At 19.2% G+C, this 21,017-nt stretch overlaps 5 protein-coding genes across 5 annotated transcripts in view; 3 read left to right on the forward strand and 2 right to left on the reverse strand.

Moving 5' to 3' along the window:
• Nucleotides 1-3,609, forward strand: part of PF3D7_0522900 (zinc finger protein, putative) — a gene marked incomplete at both ends in the record, with an annotated part of 4,659 nt that extends 1,050 nt beyond the window's left edge. The window contains one exon of the mRNA XM_001351750.1: nucleotides 1-3,609. This exon is cut by the window's left edge and continues 1,050 nt beyond it. Within this exon, the coding sequence (XP_001351786.1) occupies nucleotides 1-3,609 (3,609 nt within the window).
• A 4,280-nt stretch (nucleotides 3,610-7,889) lies between these two features.
• On the forward strand, nucleotides 7,890-12,149 carry PF3D7_0523000 (multidrug resistance protein 1; the record flags this gene model as incomplete). Its single annotated transcript, XM_001351751.1, has 1 exon — nucleotides 7,890-12,149. The coding sequence occupies one exon, from the start codon at nucleotides 7,890-7,892 to the stop codon at nucleotides 12,147-12,149; it is 4,260 nt and encodes a 1,419-aa protein (XP_001351787.1).
• Nucleotides 12,150-13,226: 1,077 nt separating this feature from the next.
• On the reverse strand, nucleotides 13,227-15,044 carry PF3D7_0523100 (mitochondrial-processing peptidase subunit alpha, putative; the record flags this gene model as incomplete). The annotated part of the gene is made up of 2 exons (XM_001351752.2): nucleotides 13,227-14,458; nucleotides 14,672-15,044. 2 exons carry the CDS (start codon nucleotides 15,042-15,044, stop codon nucleotides 13,227-13,229), a joined length of 1,605 nt encoding a protein of 534 aa, XP_001351788.2.
• Nucleotides 15,045-16,122: 1,078 nt separating this feature from the next.
• PF3D7_0523200 (heptatricopeptide repeat-containing protein, putative) lies at nucleotides 16,123-19,737 on the forward strand (the record flags this gene model as incomplete). The annotated part of the gene is made up of 2 exons (XM_001351753.1): nucleotides 16,123-19,294; nucleotides 19,604-19,737. 2 exons carry the CDS (start codon nucleotides 16,123-16,125, stop codon nucleotides 19,735-19,737), a joined length of 3,306 nt encoding a protein of 1,101 aa, XP_001351789.1.
• Nucleotides 19,738-20,265: 528 nt separating this feature from the next.
• PF3D7_0523300 (cytochrome c oxidase subunit ApiCOX18, putative) lies at nucleotides 20,266-20,962 on the reverse strand (the record flags this gene model as incomplete). Its single annotated transcript, XM_001351754.1, has 3 exons — nucleotides 20,266-20,496; nucleotides 20,624-20,663; nucleotides 20,841-20,962. 3 exons carry the CDS (start codon nucleotides 20,960-20,962, stop codon nucleotides 20,266-20,268), a joined length of 393 nt encoding a protein of 130 aa, XP_001351790.1.
• Between the last annotated feature and the right edge of the window lie 55 nt (nucleotides 20,963-21,017).

The raw sequence follows: 21,017 nt of genomic DNA on the forward strand, positions 1-21,017 counted from the left end.
AAACCTATACCGAATTTATATAAAACGGCCATGTGTCGAAATTTTATAAAAAATATGTGTTTTAAATCAAAGAAGGAATGTAATTTTGCTCATCATGTGGAAGAACTTAGATCGACAGATGAGTTTTATAAAACAACATTATGTAAATTTTTCCTTAATGGTTATTGTAAAGCCGACAAAAATTGTAGACATGCACATGGTTATAAAGAATTAAAGAGAAGACCAACTAATAATATGAATATGACGTTTATATGTGGATCCAAAATGAATCATAATGATATGGATACTAAAAAAGTTATCATTGATAAAGAAATTAGGAATAATTCCCATTCCTCCGAAAGTGTCTCTTTAAATGAAAACAGGGGAGAGAATTTGCCAAAAGGTGATGAAAATGAATTGATTGATGAACTAAAAGTATCAGGGGAAGATGAAAACCATTTAGATGTAAATAAAGAAGATGATATGTTAAACATGCGTAACACGAGTAAAAATAACAAGAAAAGGGACGATTATTATAATAATTCTTGTAAATTTATGTCTATTAGTACAAAGGATACTTGTTGTTTCATATCAAAAAATGATGGCGAATCTTCAGGAGATGAAGAAAGATATCGAACAAAAAGTGAATGCTCCGATGATTTAAAAGAAGAAGATGAAGAAAAAGCAGAAAAAAAAAATCTACTTAAATTAAAAGAGGAAGATCACAGTGATGATAAAAAATGTATATATTATATAAATGATGATGCATTAGTAAAAAATGAAATAGAATTAAGGGGAGAAGATGGAAAATATGCGAACAAAAATTATCAAGCAAATATAAGTGAAGAAAAAGAAAAAATAGAACGTTTTAAGGAAGAAGAAAAGGATACTCATATTAACATGGAATATAGATGTGATAGTATTGCAGATGATGAATCTAATGAAAATATGCAAAGTGAAAAGTTTATTAGAAATACCAGTTTATCTTTGGATGGTGTAGAATTAGATGATGAAAAAAATGAGAATAATGAAAATAATGATTATAATGTATGTGAAAATAATAACAAAATGAGAGAAAATGTATTATGCAATAATAATTCTAATGAAGATATTATGAATTTACAAGAGGAAAATTTTGAAGTGGTTAGTGGTAACGGAGATGTTAAATCGTATGTAACATATAATCATAAAATGAATCATATTACAAAATACCATAGAAATGTTGATTATGATAGAAAATATATTAATAACGAAGGGTTATATAAAAGTTCTTTTTATTACATTAAATTAAATGAAAACAGTCGGTACAATTATAATAATCATGATGATAATGAATATGATAATAATTTTCGTGGAAAGGATAATAATCATTTATATAATAATCAAAAGAAGAAAAATTATAATAATGAATATAACAAGAACGTTTATAAAAATAGGAAAGTTTTCAACATGAAAATTGATAATATTAGACAAAAGGATGAGGAAAACTGTATGATAAATGACAATGATTTTAATAATAAGAATGGAAATTTTTTGGATATAAATAAGGGTATGAGTAAGGGGTCTATGTTATATTGTCCTATAAAATATCATAATAATAATAATAATAATAATAATAATAGTAATAGTAATGATAATAATAATAATAATAAGAAGAACAATTCGGATAAGGTTAAAAGGTATTTATCAAACAATGAATATATCTCAAACATCAACGATAACAACAATAGTAAACATATTGTTAATTTAAACAATTATAACAATATTGGAATGAACCACCATGTATATAATAATATAAATGAAATGAATAATTATAATTATTATACGAATTATCATTGTTATAATAACATAAATGATAGCACAAATAGGTACATGAATAATAACAATAGTAATAATAATAATAATAATTATAACAATACTTATTATTGCTATTATAAGAATATGAAACATGGTAGTAATTATGAAGGTACTATATCTACTGCAACTACTATTAATAACAACCATTATAATAATAATTATATATATGAGCATTCTTTATCTGATATATCCAATATAATGGTAATACCATATAGAAATTATCAAAGAGATAAAAAAGATTTTTCCGAGCATAGTACATTTTTTGGAAAGCGTAACAATAGCCACATGACTTTTAACAATGATATAAAGGATATGCAAGATGATAATATGGTGAATGATGTTAGTATAAATAGGAAGGCACATAATATAAATGTTCAGAAATGGATACATGGTATACACAGCAACAAGTTCAACGATACACATAATAATAATAATAATAATAATAATAATAATAATTATAATTATAATGGTAATATTAAAAACAACACATTCGATAACCATGGAGAGATTGATTATGATCACAACAGTGATGACGATTGTAATTGTTACGAAGAACATAATTATTTATATGACAATATCCACAATAACATAAAAAGTGGAAATACACTTAGCGAAAACTTAAATTTACGCAAAACTTGTTCTTATGATGGAGAATTTTTTAATGATAATTTTTCTCATCGAACATGTAGTTACGAGAGAAATAATAAAGACAGTGATGATATCGAAGGGAACGAAGATGAAAAGGAAAGGGACTATAATGAAACATATTTTAAATATAATAATGAAAAATATAAATCCAAATATAATTTGAAAGAGAAAGATATATATGTATCTAATAGTAAATACATTAATAGTGAGAAAAATAAACATTATGATATGTATTCACATAGTAAGAGGTCAAGAGGAATTTGTACTAATTTACGAAATGATAACGTAACAAGGGATATATATAGAGAAGAAGAATGTAATATATGGAACGACGATTTACATGCTCATTCAATTAAAAAGTTGAAAGATTTAAACAGAAAAGAAAATGAATATAATGTGGATGATTATTATAATTGTGAAAAAGAAGAAATGGAAGAAATGGAAGAAATGGAAGAAATGGAAGAAATAGAAGAAATAGAAGAAAGAGAAGATGAAAAGGGTAAAGAAAATGGAAAGGAGAGGAATGATAAGAATATAAATTTTCATATTAATCAAATTAATGAACAAGCTGATGAAGGTCATTTAATATATCACTATATTCCTAGTATACACAAAGTAAATACACATAACATTAATCATTATCCTACATATGACAAAATCATGGAACATTATAATAATAAATATAATTGGTTATATCATCGAACAGCTCTTTTTGAACCCATGGATATATCATATGCAGAAAGAAGACATGTCATGGAACCTATATTAACATATGAAAAGGAAAAGATGGGAAATATTTTATTTTCAAATAATAATAGTTCCATTTATTTTGTAGGCAACGAAAAAAATATGATGTATGACAATATTCATAATAAAATAAATGAAGACGAACATGAAACAAGTAATGATGATTTCTTTAACAAGGAATTACAAACATGTGTTTCATGTTATCAATATATTAAAGAGAAAGTACCCTCAAATAAAATATTTATTGAATCCACTTGTTTAAACTGTGGGCAATTTATAAAAAAATCCTTATGTTTAATATTAATTGAATTATTAAAACCTCAAGTCCAAAATATTTTATCGGATGTTAGTTTTTATGAACAATGTTATAATGATTGAAGAATAATAATTAACATAAATATGGGTAAATATGTAAGTAATATATATATATATATATATATATATATATATAAATATACATAAGTATGAAAATTATGTAAAATATTTTATCTACTATATTGTTTATGTATTTTAAATACAATAAAATGATAACATCGATTTATTATATATATATATATATATATATATATATATATATATATATATGTATGTATGCTTAATTATCATTTTTCTTATTTATTATATATATATATATATTTTTTTTTTACGTAATTAATGAAACTTCCATTGCTTTAAATATAAGATGCTACATATTTATTTTGCATACATGCTTATATCATTTTATATCTATTTTTTTTTTTTTTTTTTTTTTCATTGAAATCTTTATAACGATGCAAATATTTTTATATCGAATTAAAACATATATATACGTTTATAAAATTTTCATGAGTTTATTATTCTTTTTCTCTTATGATATAGTATAATAAAAGTACATTTTGATTTTTTCTCTATTTTTATAATGTTTTAATTAAATTACATATTCTCATTTATTCTCAACTTGATTTATATGTACACATATAAGTAATTATGTTTGTTTATATTAATATTGTATTATACTTTATAAATATACATGTATTATATTACATTATGTATTATTTATTATTATAATTTTATTATATTTCTTTTTTTAAAGTAACATATCACCAACCCTTTAAATTAATAAAAACAGGTAGAGCAAAATATAAATAACTAATATTTCAATTAATTAAAAACAAAACAAAAAAAAAGAAAAAAAAAGACAAGAAATGAAAAGAAAATGCTATCCTGTAATTAATATATTGAACATTTTTATAATTCAAATTGGATATGTTAAAATTAATGTCTTCCTCAATATATGAAAGATATATATATATATATATATATATATATAATCGATCGGTATAAAGTTATAACTACCTGTTATACTTAAAAAGAAGAAAATAAAATAAAAGCCAAATTCAATGATACCACAAATAATATATAAGTTTTATTTTATTTTATTAAAATTTTTTTTTTTCTTTTTCTATTTTTTACGATTCGTTAAAAAAATTGGAAATTTATAAAAATATAAAAAAAAATATACTTCTATTATAATATTAAAAAAATAATTATTTTCTTTTTTATATTTATTTAAATAAATTTATAAACAAAAATGATGGCAAAGAAAAATAACAATTTATTTATATAGCCCCAAATTATTATTGATATTACAACATTCTTTTATAATATATGCATGCGTTTAATTTTAATATTCATATTTTTATTATTAATATTAAAAAAAATATATAAAAGTAAAAAAAAGATACAGTTTTTTCAATAGAAAATAATAAACAAGAATATAAAAATATATAAAGAAAATATAACAATCTCTCAAGGGATTTTTTTTAAAAATATAATATTTTTTTGACTATTTTATATTATATATATCTTTTTTAAATTTTCTAAAATATATATATAATAAAATAAAAATAAAGAAAATTATTATTAAGAAAATTTAATAAATTTATTTAAAAATGTATAGTAAAAAATATTTATATTTATTTATTATTTTGTATTCTTATAATAATAAAAACTGGGATGAATAAATTTATTATATATAATTTATATGAATTCTAAATCTTTTATAAAAATATAATAATTAATAATTTTTTTTAATAAATAATTTTGTTTAAATTAATAATATGTAATTTTATTATTTATTTATTTATTAACATTTTTTTTTATATTTTATATAAAATACATATATATATAACTAAATTTATGCGCATATAAAAATATCTAATAATTTTAATTATATATATTATATATTATACATATAATTATTATAACGTTATATATTATTATATTATATTATTATTATTTTTTTTAATTTCAATTCTTCTAATAAAAATAATAAACTAGAATAAGAAATAAAAAAATATTTATTCCTATATAAAAAAGATACCCCGAATAAATAATATATATATAATATATGGATTTATATATTATATTTTATTAAAATTTTTTTTATACAAAATTTCTACCTATATATTTTTTTATGAATCTTTTCTACAAAATATATTATTTTATATTATATATATTATTAATATATATATAATATATATATATATATATATAATATAAATAATTAAATTCTTATTTTTCTAAATATCAAAAGATTCTGTTTTCATATTAATAATATAATAAATATATAAAATAATAATAATAATAATAATACAACGTATATATATATTATATATATATATATATATATATATATATATTATTAAATATTTATATTATTTATACGTATTATCAAAAAAAAAAAAAAAAAAAAAAAAATATTATTATACATAGATTATTTTATATATATGTTTATATAATATATTTTTTTTTAATTTTAATATTCATATATATTTTTATTTATAATTTTTAATATATTTTTTTTAAATATAAAAAAATAAAAAATATATTTGTATTTTATATATTTTTTTTAATATAATATATATTTCTTATAAAATATATATTATTATTTTATCAAAAAAAAAAAAAAATTCTTATGACAAACAAAAAGAAAAAAATATATTATATTTATATATAATATAATTAATTTAGAACGATTTAAAAAAAAAAAAAACAAAAGAACCTTTTTTTTTTTTTTTTTGTTTGTTCGGAAGAATTATATATATATATATATATATATATAATAGATTATACAATATTTTTACGATAATAATATAAAACAATAAAATTTTATATTAATGCTATATAATATATATTATTTATATATATTTATATAGTATATTATTTTTTTATATATAGGATTTTTTTCTCAAATATCCTATAAATACCTTGAGTAAAAAAAAATTAGAAAAATAAAAAAATGCGCTGACTTTATGTTATATATATATATATATATATATATATATATATATTTATATATATACATAAATGATATATATTTTTTTTTATATATTTGAGTAATAAAAATATACATATATTTTACTACGTTTATATATATATTTATTTATATTTATATATATATTTGTTAAAAAGCCTTTATCTATATTACATTTTGCACCTTCAATTATAATATAAATAATATATATATATATATATATATATATATATATATATATATTTATATATGTAATATATTTATTTTTTTATATTATACTTATAAAATATAAAAGCATATTTATAATATTTTGTATTATATTTTGTTATATAAAATAACATAAATATAATATATAATCGTATATATATAATATATTATATATATATATTTTTTTTTTTTTGGAGTACATGTTTATAACATAATATTCTTACAAATAAATAAATACGTATGTGAGCTATTTTATTTTATTTTTTTTTTTTTTATGATTTCATAGATAATTATATATATCATATAAGTATATACATGAAATATAATATATACATGAAATATAATATATACATGTATATATATATATATATATATAGATGTATAAAATGAAATAATATTAACATTAAAAGATTATTATATATGTATAGTTATTATAATATTTTCGTATATGTGTGTATTCATAAAATAATAATAAAAAATGGAAGAATAAAATAACTATTATATTTAATTATTTTGTTATTATATTTTTCATTTTTACTGATTCCTTTAAAAGGCATATTTATATATATATAAATATATATATATATTAAATATATTTTAACATGGATATAGAAAGAAAAATGGAAGAATAAATTATATATATTTATACACTTATATAACATATTGATAAAATATACATAATTAAATATAAAAATGACATTATATTTTTGTTAAATTATACAGAAGAAAAAAAAAAAAAAAAAAAATAGAAGTAAATTGTATAGAATTATTTTTTTATTAATATTATTATTTTATTTTGAATAAAACTATTTTTGTATCTAATAATAAATATAATAACACATATATATATATATATATATATATATATATATTATTTTATTTATTATTATATTTTTTTTTTTATTATTTTTTTTGTCATTGTGTAAATATATAAATATATATATTATATATATATTATTATTTCAACATTGTTTATATATATATATATATATATATATATTTATATTTATATATTGATATATGTGTACATAGCTTATTTCATTTATAAGATTTAGATTTTGTTTTTAATATTATATAATTTTGTTTGTTACAAATTAATTAATTATTTCTTTATTTCTTTATTTTATTTACATTTTATTTGATTTTGTGTTGAAAGATGGGTAAAGAGCAGAAAGAGAAAAAAGATGGTAACCTCAGTATCAAAGAAGAGGTTGAAAAAGAGTTGAACAAAAAGAGTACCGCTGAATTATTTAGAAAAATAAAGAATGAGAAAATATCATTTTTTTTACCGTTTAAATGTTTACCTGCACAACATAGAAAATTATTATTTATATCATTTGTATGTGCTGTATTATCAGGAGGAACATTACCTTTTTTTATATCTGTGTTTGGTGTAATATTAAAGAACATGAATTTAGGTGATGATATTAATCCTATAATATTATCATTAGTATCTATAGGTTTAGTACAATTTATATTATCAATGATATCAAGTTATTGTATGGATGTAATTACATCAAAAATATTAAAAACTTTAAAGCTTGAATATTTAAGAAGTGTTTTTTATCAAGATGGACAATTTCATGATAATAATCCTGGATCTAAATTAAGATCTGATTTAGATTTTTATTTAGAACAAGTGAGTTCAGGAATTGGTACGAAATTTATAACAATTTTTACATATGCCAGTTCCTTTTTAGGTTTATATATTTGGTCATTAATAAAAAATGCACGTTTGACTTTATGTATTACTTGCGTTTTTCCGTTAATTTATGTTTGTGGTGTCATATGTAATAAGAAAGTAAAATTAAATAAAAAAACATCTTTGTTATATAATAACAATACCATGTCCATTATAGAAGAGGCTTTAATGGGAATAAGAACTGTTGCAAGTTATTGTGGAGAAAAGACTATATTAAACAAATTTAATTTGTCCGAAACTTTTTATAGTAAATATATTTTAAAAGCTAATTTTGTAGAAGCATTACATATAGGTTTAATAAATGGTTTAATTTTAGTTTCTTATGCATTCGGTTTTTGGTATGGTACAAGAATTATTATAAATAGTGCAACGAATCAATACCCCAATAATGATTTTAATGGTGCCTCAGTTATATCCATTTTATTAGGTGTACTTATTAGTATGTTTATGTTAACAATTATCTTACCAAATATAACAGAATATATGAAAGCTTTAGAAGCAACAAATAGTTTATATGAAATAATAAATCGAAAACCATTAGTTGAAAATAATGATGATGGAGAAACATTACCAAATATTAAAAAAATTGAATTTAAAAATGTAAGATTTCATTATGATACTAGAAAAGATGTTGAAATTTATAAAGATTTAAGTTTTACTCTAAAAGAAGGGAAAACATATGCATTTGTGGGAGAATCAGGTTGTGGGAAATCAACCATACTAAAATTAATTGAAAGACTTTATGATCCAACCGAAGGAGATATTATTGTAAATGATTCTCATAATTTAAAAGATATTAATTTGAAATGGTGGAGATCAAAAATTGGAGTTGTTAGTCAAGATCCATTATTATTTAGTAATTCAATTAAAAATAATATTAAATATAGTTTATATAGTTTAAAAGATTTAGAAGCAATGGAAAATTATTATGAAGAAAATACTAATGATACATATGAAAATAAAAATTTTTCTTTAATTTCGAATTCTATGACATCAAATGAATTATTAGAAATGAAAAAAGAATATCAAACTATTAAAGATTCTGATGTTGTTGATGTGTCCAAAAAAGTACTTATACATGATTTTGTATCATCATTACCAGATAAATATGATACCTTAGTAGGTTCCAATGCATCCAAATTATCAGGTGGACAAAAACAAAGAATATCCATTGCAAGAGCAATTATGAGAAATCCTAAAATTCTAATTCTTGATGAAGCTACATCTTCTTTAGATAATAAATCTGAGTATTTAGTACAAAAAACAATTAATAATTTGAAAGGAAATGAAAATAGAATAACTATTATTATAGCACATAGATTAAGTACTATAAGATATGCCAATACAATTTTTGTTTTATCAAATAGAGAAAGAAGTGATAATAATAATAATAATAATAATGATGATAATAATAATAATAATAATAATAATAATAACAAAATTAATAATGAGGGTAGCTATATTATTGAACAAGGTACACATGATAGTCTTATGAAAAATAAAAATGGTATTTATCATCTTATGATAAATAATCAAAAGATTTCATCAAATAAATCTTCAAATAATGGAAATGATAATGGATCGGATAACAAAAGTAGCGCTTATAAAGACTCAGATACAGGTAATGATGCAGATAATATGAATAGTTTATCAATACATGAAAATGAAAATATATCAAATAATCGTAATTGTAAAAATACAGCAGAAAATGAAAAAGAAGAGAAAGTTCCATTTTTCAAAAGAATGTTTAGAAGAAAAAAGAAAGCACCAAACAATTTACGTATCATTTATAAAGAAATATTTTCATATAAAAAAGATGTTACTATAATTTTCTTTAGTATTTTAGTAGCTGGAGGATTATATCCCGTATTTGCTTTATTATATGCTAGATATGTATCTACATTATTTGATTTTGCAAATCTAGAATATAACTCAAATAAATATTCTATATATATTCTACTTATTGCTATTGCTATGTTCATTTCAGAAACACTCAAAAACTATTATAACAACAAAATAGGAGAAAAAGTCGAAAAGACTATGAAACGTAGATTATTTGAAAATATATTATATCAAGAAATGAGTTTCTTTGATCAAGATAAAAATACCCCAGGTGTTTTATCTGCACATATTAATAGAGATGTACATTTATTAAAAACGGGTTTAGTAAATAATATTGTTATTTTCTCTCATTTCATAATGCTCTTTCTGGTTAGCATGGTTATGTCCTTTTATTTTTGTCCAATTGTTGCAGCTGTATTAACTTTTATATATTTTATTAATATGCGTGTATTTGCTGTAAGAGCTAGATTAACCAAAAGTAAAGAAATTGAGAAAAAAGAAAATATGTCAAGCGGAGTTTTTGCATTTAGTTCAGATGATGAAATGTTTAAAGATCCAAGTTTTTTAATACAGGAAGCATTTTATAATATGCATACTGTTATTAATTATGGTTTAGAAGATTATTTCTGTAATTTGATAGAAAAAGCTATTGATTATAAAAATAAAGGACAAAAAAGAAGAATTATTGTAAATGCAGCTTTATGGGGATTCAGTCAAAGCGCTCAATTATTTATTAATAGTTTTGCCTATTGGTTTGGATCCTTCTTAATTAAAAGAGGTACTATATTAGTTGATGACTTTATGAAATCCTTATTTACTTTTATATTTACTGGTAGTTATGCTGGAAAATTAATGTCCTTAAAAGGAGATTCAGAAAATGCAAAATTATCATTTGAGAAATATTATCCATTAATGATTAGAAAATCAAATATTGATGTAAGAGATGATGGTGGAATAAGAATAAATAAAAATTTAATAAAAGGTAAAGTTGATATTAAAGATGTAAATTTCCGTTATATTTCAAGACCAAATGTACCTATTTATAAAAATTTATCTTTTACATGTGATAGTAAAAAAACTACAGCAATCGTTGGAGAAACAGGTAGTGGAAAATCAACTTTTATGAATCTCTTATTAAGATTTTATGACTTGAAAAATGATCACATTATATTAAAAAATGATATGACAAATTTTCAAGATTATCAAAATAATAATAATAATTCATTGGTTTTAAAAAATGTAAATGAATTTTCAAACCAATCTGGATCTGCAGAAGATTATACTGTATTTAATAATAATGGAGAAATATTATTAGATGATATTAATATATGTGATTATAACTTAAGAGATCTTAGAAACTTATTTTCAATAGTTAGTCAAGAACCCATGTTATTTAATATGTCCATATATGAAAATATCAAATTTGGAAGAGAAGATGCAACATTGGAAGATGTTAAACGTGTTAGTAAGTTTGCTGCTATAGATGAATTTATCGAATCATTACCAAATAAATATGATACAAATGTTGGACCATATGGTAAAAGCTTATCAGGTGGACAAAAACAGAGAATAGCTATAGCTAGAGCATTATTAAGAGAACCTAAAATATTATTATTAGATGAAGCAACATCATCACTTGATTCCAATTCTGAGAAATTAATTGAAAAAACTATTGTAGATATTAAAGATAAAGCTGACAAAACTATTATTACTATTGCCCACAGAATTGCATCTATAAAACGATCAGACAAAATTGTGGTATTTAATAACCCTGATCGAAATGGAACCTTTGTACAGTCACATGGAACACACGATGAATTATTATCAGCACAAGATGGAATATATAAAAAATATGTAAAATTAGCTAAATGAAGCAAATCATAAATATATATATGTAATATATATATATATATGTATTTATATTTATGCATTTATATGATCCGCAAACATATAATATATGAACAGTATCAACTCTTGTCCGTTATATTGATATAATCCAGAAATTATATTCTCAATTTATTATTTTAAATATTTAAAGAATATATATATATATATATATATACATTTATTATAGTTTTAATGACATATTCCTAAATCTTTAAATATATGAATTTTATTATACATAAATACTTACCTATTTTATATATATGTTGATTTATTATTTTTTTTTTTTTTTTCCTTCTTCCTTTTTTTTTTTATTTTTTATTTTTTTATGTATATATTGATTTTATTTTTCATAAGTATTTATATTATAAAGTTTACCAATTGTGTGATTATATAAAAAATATTTATTTTAATAATTTTGTAGTTACAACTTTTATTTAAAATATATATATATATATATATATATATATATATATATATATTTATATATATATTTAATTATACAAATAGACCTTTATAAATATATAGGTATAATAAAATATGTATTTATTTGCAAACATTTGTTATTTTAATCTAAATGATAATATATATGTATAGTATATATGGGAAAAAAAATTAAATAAATAATTAACATACATACATATACATATATGTATCACATGTAACATATTTTGATTTATAAAAATATAAAACAGTAATACAATTACACAAAAAAAAAAAAAAAAATAAATAAATAAAAAATAATAATATAATAAATAAAATAAATAAATAAATAAATAATAAGGAAAAGAAATGATAATAATATATTTGCATATATAAATGTAGTAGGTATAAGAAATATATATGTTCATTATTATATAATTGTACATAATAATTATATCCAATATAAATGTGTTTAAAATAACTAAATATTTTGCTATATATAATTTTGTTTATTTACATATTTTTTGTTCAAATATTAAGGTTTATATATATGTAAAAAATAATAAATATATATATGCTTAACATGTTTTGGTTTGTATAAATAAATTTTAATGTGATTATTTTTTATAATTTTATTTATTTTTATTTGTGTCCTAATATGTTACATATTTCATCATAATGAGGTGAATAATTTATATTTCCATAAACAACAACAGTTGGTTTTGTTTTCAAGAAATTATGAACAACCCTTTGAATATCTTCCTTTGTTATAGAATCGATAGCGTCTGATAATTGTTTTCCTGTTAATATTCTATTTAAAATCATCATTTGTCTAGCTAAATCTTCCATTAATATTGATTTATATTCTAAACTCATCCACATAAAGCTTTTTAAGCTTTTCTTTGCTCTATTAAGTTCTTCATCAGTAACTCTATTCATTTTTTGAAATTCTAATGCCATAGCTTTTATTATATCAGAGGTATTCGATGGTTCTCCCGTAAAGTATAATCCAAAAAGACCAGTATCTGAATGCTGAGTACTAAAGGCCATACATGATTCAATAAAATTATAGCTATTTAAAACATTTAAGAATAATCTTGAATACATACCCTTTCCAGGTCCACCAGTGGAAAAGGAGCCACCACCACCCATTAATGTTTGTAATACTGTTAAGGTGATCATATCAGAACTTTTCCAACCCCCTTGTGTTTCATAAGCGATGGCAATATTAGTTTTCTTCACATTTTTATCTTCTACACTAATAAATCCACCTGTATATTTTGGAGTTACTTCTTTTTGATTAGTATAAGGTATAGGAACATAATCTTGAAAAGCTCTAGAAGTCCATTTGGTTAGTTCATCATGTTCTACATTGACACCTATCAATGTCATATTTTTTGGTGAGAAATGTTTCAACATAAAATTCCTTAAATTTTCTGATGTATAATTTTCAATACTGGATTCATATACATATAATTTATTACCTAAGGTATTATTATACCATGCAGTATTATGTAATAATTCGGTTATATATAATTCATTATTTTCAAATAATTTCTCACGCATTAAATTTAAACGGTTTACATTATTTTTCATTTCCCATGATAAAAATCTTGGAAATAAAACATTACCTATTATTAAATTAGTAACAATAGGTAAATATTCTTTTAAGCATTCACAACTATAAACCATATGTTCACGAAATGCATTACAACTAACAGTAGCTCCTATTTTTTCGAGTGATTTTATGGTTCTTAAATGAGATAAATGTGCCGTACTATGAAAAGCCATATTTTCAAGCATTACGCTCATACCTTGTTCATTTACTTTGTCGTTTATTTCTTCGTATCTGGATCCGCACTTTACATATAAACCTGCCACAAAAAAATAAAATATATAACATGTATGTAAAATTTTCATAAAAAAAAAAAAAAAAAAAAAAAAAAAAAAAAAAAATATATATATACTTACATATATACATATATATATACATAAATATATACATACATATATACATACATATATACATACATATATACATACATATATATATATATATATATTCATTTTTATAGCTTCACGTTTACCTATCGAACACACACTATTGTTTCTATTGGTTGATATAATTTTCAAATCATTTTCTAATACTGAGAAATGCAGTTTTTCATCAACTGCCTTAAATGGCGGAAAGTCCGATTCATTAATTATGGATATATTTAATGGGATATCTTTGTATTTATTTTTTTTTCCTTCATTAAAATAATAGTAATCAAACTTCACTTCTTTAATGACATCTTCTATTTTCTCTTTTTTAAAGGATACTTTGTTAAAATTTTGTTTTTCTCCTGTATATATTTTTTGAAGGTTCAAATTTTCTTTTGACCTCACAATACTACTGTTGTGTATATTTCTCCATTTGGTTTTATAAAAAATATTCAAGCATTGTATATTTTTCTTCATTGTGTAAAGGTATTATTGTATTATTCAAAATAAAAAATAATATATGTAAATATATAATATTTGTTCTACAAGTTTTTATATTAATATATATATATATATATATTATATATATTATATTTTTGTTAATCCTAAAAACAAAAATATATATGTAACTAAAAACAGTACTATGAAAAATAAATAATTCACATATATATAAATATATGTAAATTTTTATATATTATAATTTCCCTTCAATTGAAAAAAAAAAAAAAATAAAAAATTAAAATGTTAATTTTTACAAATAAATAAAAAAAAAAAAAATGTATTCATATTTTCATATCATTTGATAATGTATTATTTATATTTATATTTATATTTATCTTTCTTTTTTTTTTTTTTTTTTTTCTTGTTCTCAGTGCTATGCTATATATAAAATATATTCATATATATTATATATTATATACATACATATTATTATTATAAGCACTAATATTCTCATGGAAAAAAAAAGAAAGAAAGAAAGAAAGAAAGAAAGAAAGAAAGAAAAAAAGAATGATTTTATCTTTTTATTAATATATATTTTATTATAATGATTACTCATCTATTAATTTATATTTATGTTTATATTTTATTACTCATACAGAAGATAATGTATGGCATATATTAATAATGTATATATATTATATATAATAAAATAATAATGTATGATATTATATTTAATGCATATTTATTATTTAAAATTAAAACCGTTAGTTTTTTAAAAAAGTGAAATAAATAATTATGATGTTATTTCACTTTAATAATTAACAATGATTATATGTATATATATATATATATATATATATATATTAACTATACCTTAAAATTTTAATAAATAAATATAATAGTGAAGAAATTTTAAGTTTTGTGAAAAATGTAAATATTTTTAGGGTAGAATAATAATAATATATATATATATATATATATATATTTTTGAGATAAAAAAATTAGTATAAATATATTAATATGTATATTTTTTTTTTAATTTAATATTTTTTCTTCTTTTGAAATATGAAAGGAAAGTATAAAATTTATATTCCATATTACAAAAGGAAAAAATATGGAAATCATAAAAAATGAAGTCTTAAGATATAAAAGAAAGAACACATTTCTAATAATATTACATTTCAGAAAATGTATGAGTACAAGAATTGTAGATGGTAAGAAATATGTAATACAAGAAAATAAAATGAGTTCCATAATGGATACAATAAATGATAATAGAATTAAATTCAAAATTAAAAATGATTCCTATTTCAAAGAGGGGAATAGTAATATTATTAAAAGTAATAATAAAATGGGAGAATATAAATATGGTAATATTAGTTTTCTTTTGAAAAATGCTGAGTATAATGCATATAAGGATAAAAACACATTAAACGATGTAATAGAAACTATTTTTCAAAATACAATGATTGTAAATAATATGAATTTTGTTAATTTTAATATGTTACTTACATTTGTTAATAAATATGCTTTAAAAATAAAAAATAAAAAAATATTACATGATATTATATTCTTATTACATAAATATATAGACATAACAAAAGATGTTATTAATAATAACAATTCATCATGGGTAAATATAATAAATGCTGTTGCAGGTATTTGTAAGAATAACAGTTATTTGTTATATTTAATTCGTAATAATAATAATAATAAGGAAAATGTGTATGATATTACAAATGATGTTATGCATGATAATACGAATAAGTGTAAGAATAATATTTTAAATATACATAAAAATGAAAATATAAATAATACCCATTCCTTTATTCACAAATTTATACATAGAATAATGAGTACAAAAAATTATATATATTCCATAAGAGAAATTTCTTTATTGTTTCATGCATGCACAAAATTGAATATTAAAAATGATCAACTATTCTCTTATTTTTACGAATTAATGCTTGATAAAGATTTTAACAAATTAAATTGTTTAGATATACATCTGTTTCTTCATTCTATTTATAAACTACAACTAAATTGTTCTAATATGTTTGTTCAAAAAATAAAAGAACAGATTTTAAAAAATTTAGACGACTTTTCATGTGGGCAGCTAGTAAATATATTATTGTCTTATTCTTATTTTTTTAAAAAACAGCCAGAAGGAAACAAAAAATCCAATACCAATCAAAAAAAAAATGAAAAAGACATCCACAAAAACGATAATAAAAACGACAACATCAACAATAATAATATTATTAATAATAATAATAATAATTATGATTACATGATAGATAACAAACCAATGCTTTATTTTTTTAAAGGAAACACCATTCAGTCCGATGATATATTATTACATAATATATTCAATAAATGCTTATTAAATTTGAATTCATTTCCTAATAGAGAGTTTTGTAACTTTCTTAATTTTATTATTCAAAACAAAATAAATATAAACGAAAAACAAAAGAACATTATTTTGAAAAATATAATAAGGTTATTACAAAACAAACACAACATGCTGAAATTACAACTTATGATAGACTTAGACATATTTACAATTATAAATTTCATTTTTAAATATAATAATGATAAGGATTCTATAAATGTATTAAATCATTTTTCCTATATCAATTTGGAACATCATATAATTAATTTAATAAAAAAAAATAAATTTAAACAAGATCTTTTAATATATATATTACATTTTTATAAAAATAAAAATATAAACTTTTGTGCTCAAAATACTACACATGCTAATCAAAATGATATTTTATTTTTTCTTCAAAATATTACTATAAATAAATTAGACATAAAAATGAAAATTATCTTGTTAACATCTATAGAATGGCATAATAATTTAACACAAACAATTAAAAATACAGAAAAATATAAAGATAAAAAAATAAGTCAATATAACGATTATTATTATAAATTATTGAAAAGTTTATATGATGATATATATAATATTTTATCAAAGAATCATATGATGCGTGAAATAAGATCAATGGATAATAGCTATGAAGAATTAAATATATGTGAAAAAAAAAAAGTTGATAGAGTAACATTTAGTTACCTTGATATGAAAGAACTATTAAAATTACTAAAAATAAAAAATGATAATAATGAGGACAATAATAAAAAGGATAAAATTTATGTTAATAAATATAATGATTATTCAATGGGTTCTTATAACCAGAAATCTTATAATAATGAACTTATTTATTATAATGATATAAAGAAAGTAGAAAATAATCTTTTTCATATATTACAAGAATACATAATAGATAAGGAAATCATCGAATTATTTTATATCATCATAATGAATAAAAATGTGTATCCTCACTTTATAAAAAAATCTGAAATTATTATGAATAATTATTTTGAAACATTAAATAAGGATATTATACAAAATGGTCATAATAATAATGATAATATAAGAATGGAGAAAAAGTTATCACACAATTTTATCCATACATTAAATTTGTGTAATGAAAATATGTTCTTAAAAAGGAATAATATATCCAACTTTTTATATAATAAAAATATACTATTAAAATGGTTGAATAATTTTATGATATATTATTTAGAGAATACAAAAGATAACGTGTCTTTATTTTTTAATTTATATGTACATATGCTTTTATTTGATATAAATAATAATATAAATAATTTCTTAAATAATTTATTTGAAAAAATATGTAATTTGTTGAAAAATCCTAATTTGCAATTTCAGAATAATTTAATAAATATCATCGATATATATTCTTCTATAATTAAATTGGATAAGTATGAATATGATATATATATAAAAAATATTTACAATTATACATTTTTAAATATTTTTCAAAATTATAAACAATTAAATATTAAATATATGTCACTTTTATTTTATTCAAATATAATACATTTATTTGTACATATGTATCAACCACAATTTTATAATTATCACGTGTCTTTATCATTACGATTATTAAAACAATTATTTCATGCATTTATAAATTCCTTGGATAAGTCTACATATAATATAATTGTATCAAATTTTAATGAAATTACAAAGTATAAAATATACAATAAAAATTCAATATATGAAACATCTCCATTAACAAAGAATGATATAATATATATATATAGGTCTATGACCATATTTCATTTTCTTAATATATATAATTATATGACCTTCAAACAATTAAGAATTTTTTACAATTTCTATCATATCTTAAAGTTTATCATATTTAAAGTGAACAATTTTTCCATAAGCGACTTTACGCAAACGCATAAAGGTAAACAATAAAATGATAAATATATTAATGTGGTCATATGTGTGTATATAGATATATATATATGTATATATGTATATGTTTATGTATATATATATGTATATGTTTATGTATATATATATGTATATGTTTATGTATATATATATATGTATATGTTTATGTATATGTTTATGTATATGCTTTTGTCTGCGTATTTTCCTATCTGTTGAATATATATATATATATATATATATATATGTGCCATATATTTGTCTACATATAATTTCTTTTTTGCATACACGTTGTCTTAATAATTCTTTTTTATTTTTGTAGGAGTTTCTTTTGCACATAATTCAGTTTTATACTTCTTAAAATATTTTCTTAAAAATACAAACAAATATAATATTATGTGTGAGCAAGTTGTTTTTCCATTGTGTATAATCGATATATTAATTAAAAGGACATGAAATTATTAAGTGATATAATATTCTATAGATGGGGAAAATAAAAAGAAAAAAAAAAAAAAAAAAAAAAAAAAAAAAGGAAAACACAACAATTACACAATGAAGTGTTATTGTGTATAATTTAATTTTATTTCATTCTTTTGTATTTTATAGAAAAAAATATTATATACCTTTTACTTATATAATGAAAATATATTTGTTCAAATGAGAGTATAAAATTAAATATTATTAAAAAAAATGTATATACATATGTGTGTATAATATGCATATATTTATGTAGCTAAATTAAAATTAAAATTACATTTTAACAAAAAAAAAAAAAAAAAATAAGAAAATAAACAAATAAATAGATAAATAAATATAAATATAAATATAAATAAATGTTTGTATATTCAAATGGATAATTGAAAACCAAATTTATTTATTAAGAAAAATAAATAAACATGTTTATATATATATATATATATATATATGTATATATTTTTTTTTTTTTTTTTTTTTTTTTTTTTTTTTTTTTTGATGGATGCACGTTTAACTTTCTTCATATGCTTCATCATAGGCTTCGTCCCATGTCCATTTTATTAAAGGTTGTTCAATAAATTGATGGTTAGGAGCAGGCTTATCTATTACATCGTTTAAGTAAAATGACATATACGGAATAACCGTTCCATCTCTCATCCTTGTATACATTTTACTTAGTTGGCTGTCCATAATTTTTAAGACCCTTCTGGCCATATCATCCTTTTCAGAAAATCTGAGTTTCTATAAAATACAAAACACAAAGAATTATATTTTAATACATAAAAAATAACATTTAAAAATGATATAATAATAACATCAAAATAAAATCATCTAATATTAATATTTTCAATATTGTTAAGGGTCATACGGTTACTCTTCCTAAGCAAAAATTTGTTTCTTCGATGTACCTAATATAAATATAAAGTAAAAATAATAAAAAGTAAATTAAACTTTTTTTAATTATAAATAAAAAGAATATTTAAACAACAAATTAAAAATAATCTGTCTCAACATTTATGTAAATAATATATATATATATATATATATATATATATATATATGTGTTTGTATATTGATTTACATACCAGTCGTCATTTTTTTTAACCAAATCTTTATCACTTATATGTTTTCCTGTGTATCCACTAAAAGGACGTTTTATAGTTCTCGCATAATTCAATTTAATATTTTTTATGTTTATAAATTTCATTCTAAACACATTGACAAATTAATATATTACAGCAAAAAAATTAAATATAAAAAAT

The sequence above is a fragment of the Plasmodium falciparum genome, assembly GCF_000002765.6.
Source record: "Plasmodium falciparum 3D7 genome assembly, chromosome: 5".
Lineage (NCBI taxonomy): Eukaryota > Apicomplexa > Aconoidasida > Haemosporida > Plasmodiidae > Plasmodium > Plasmodium falciparum.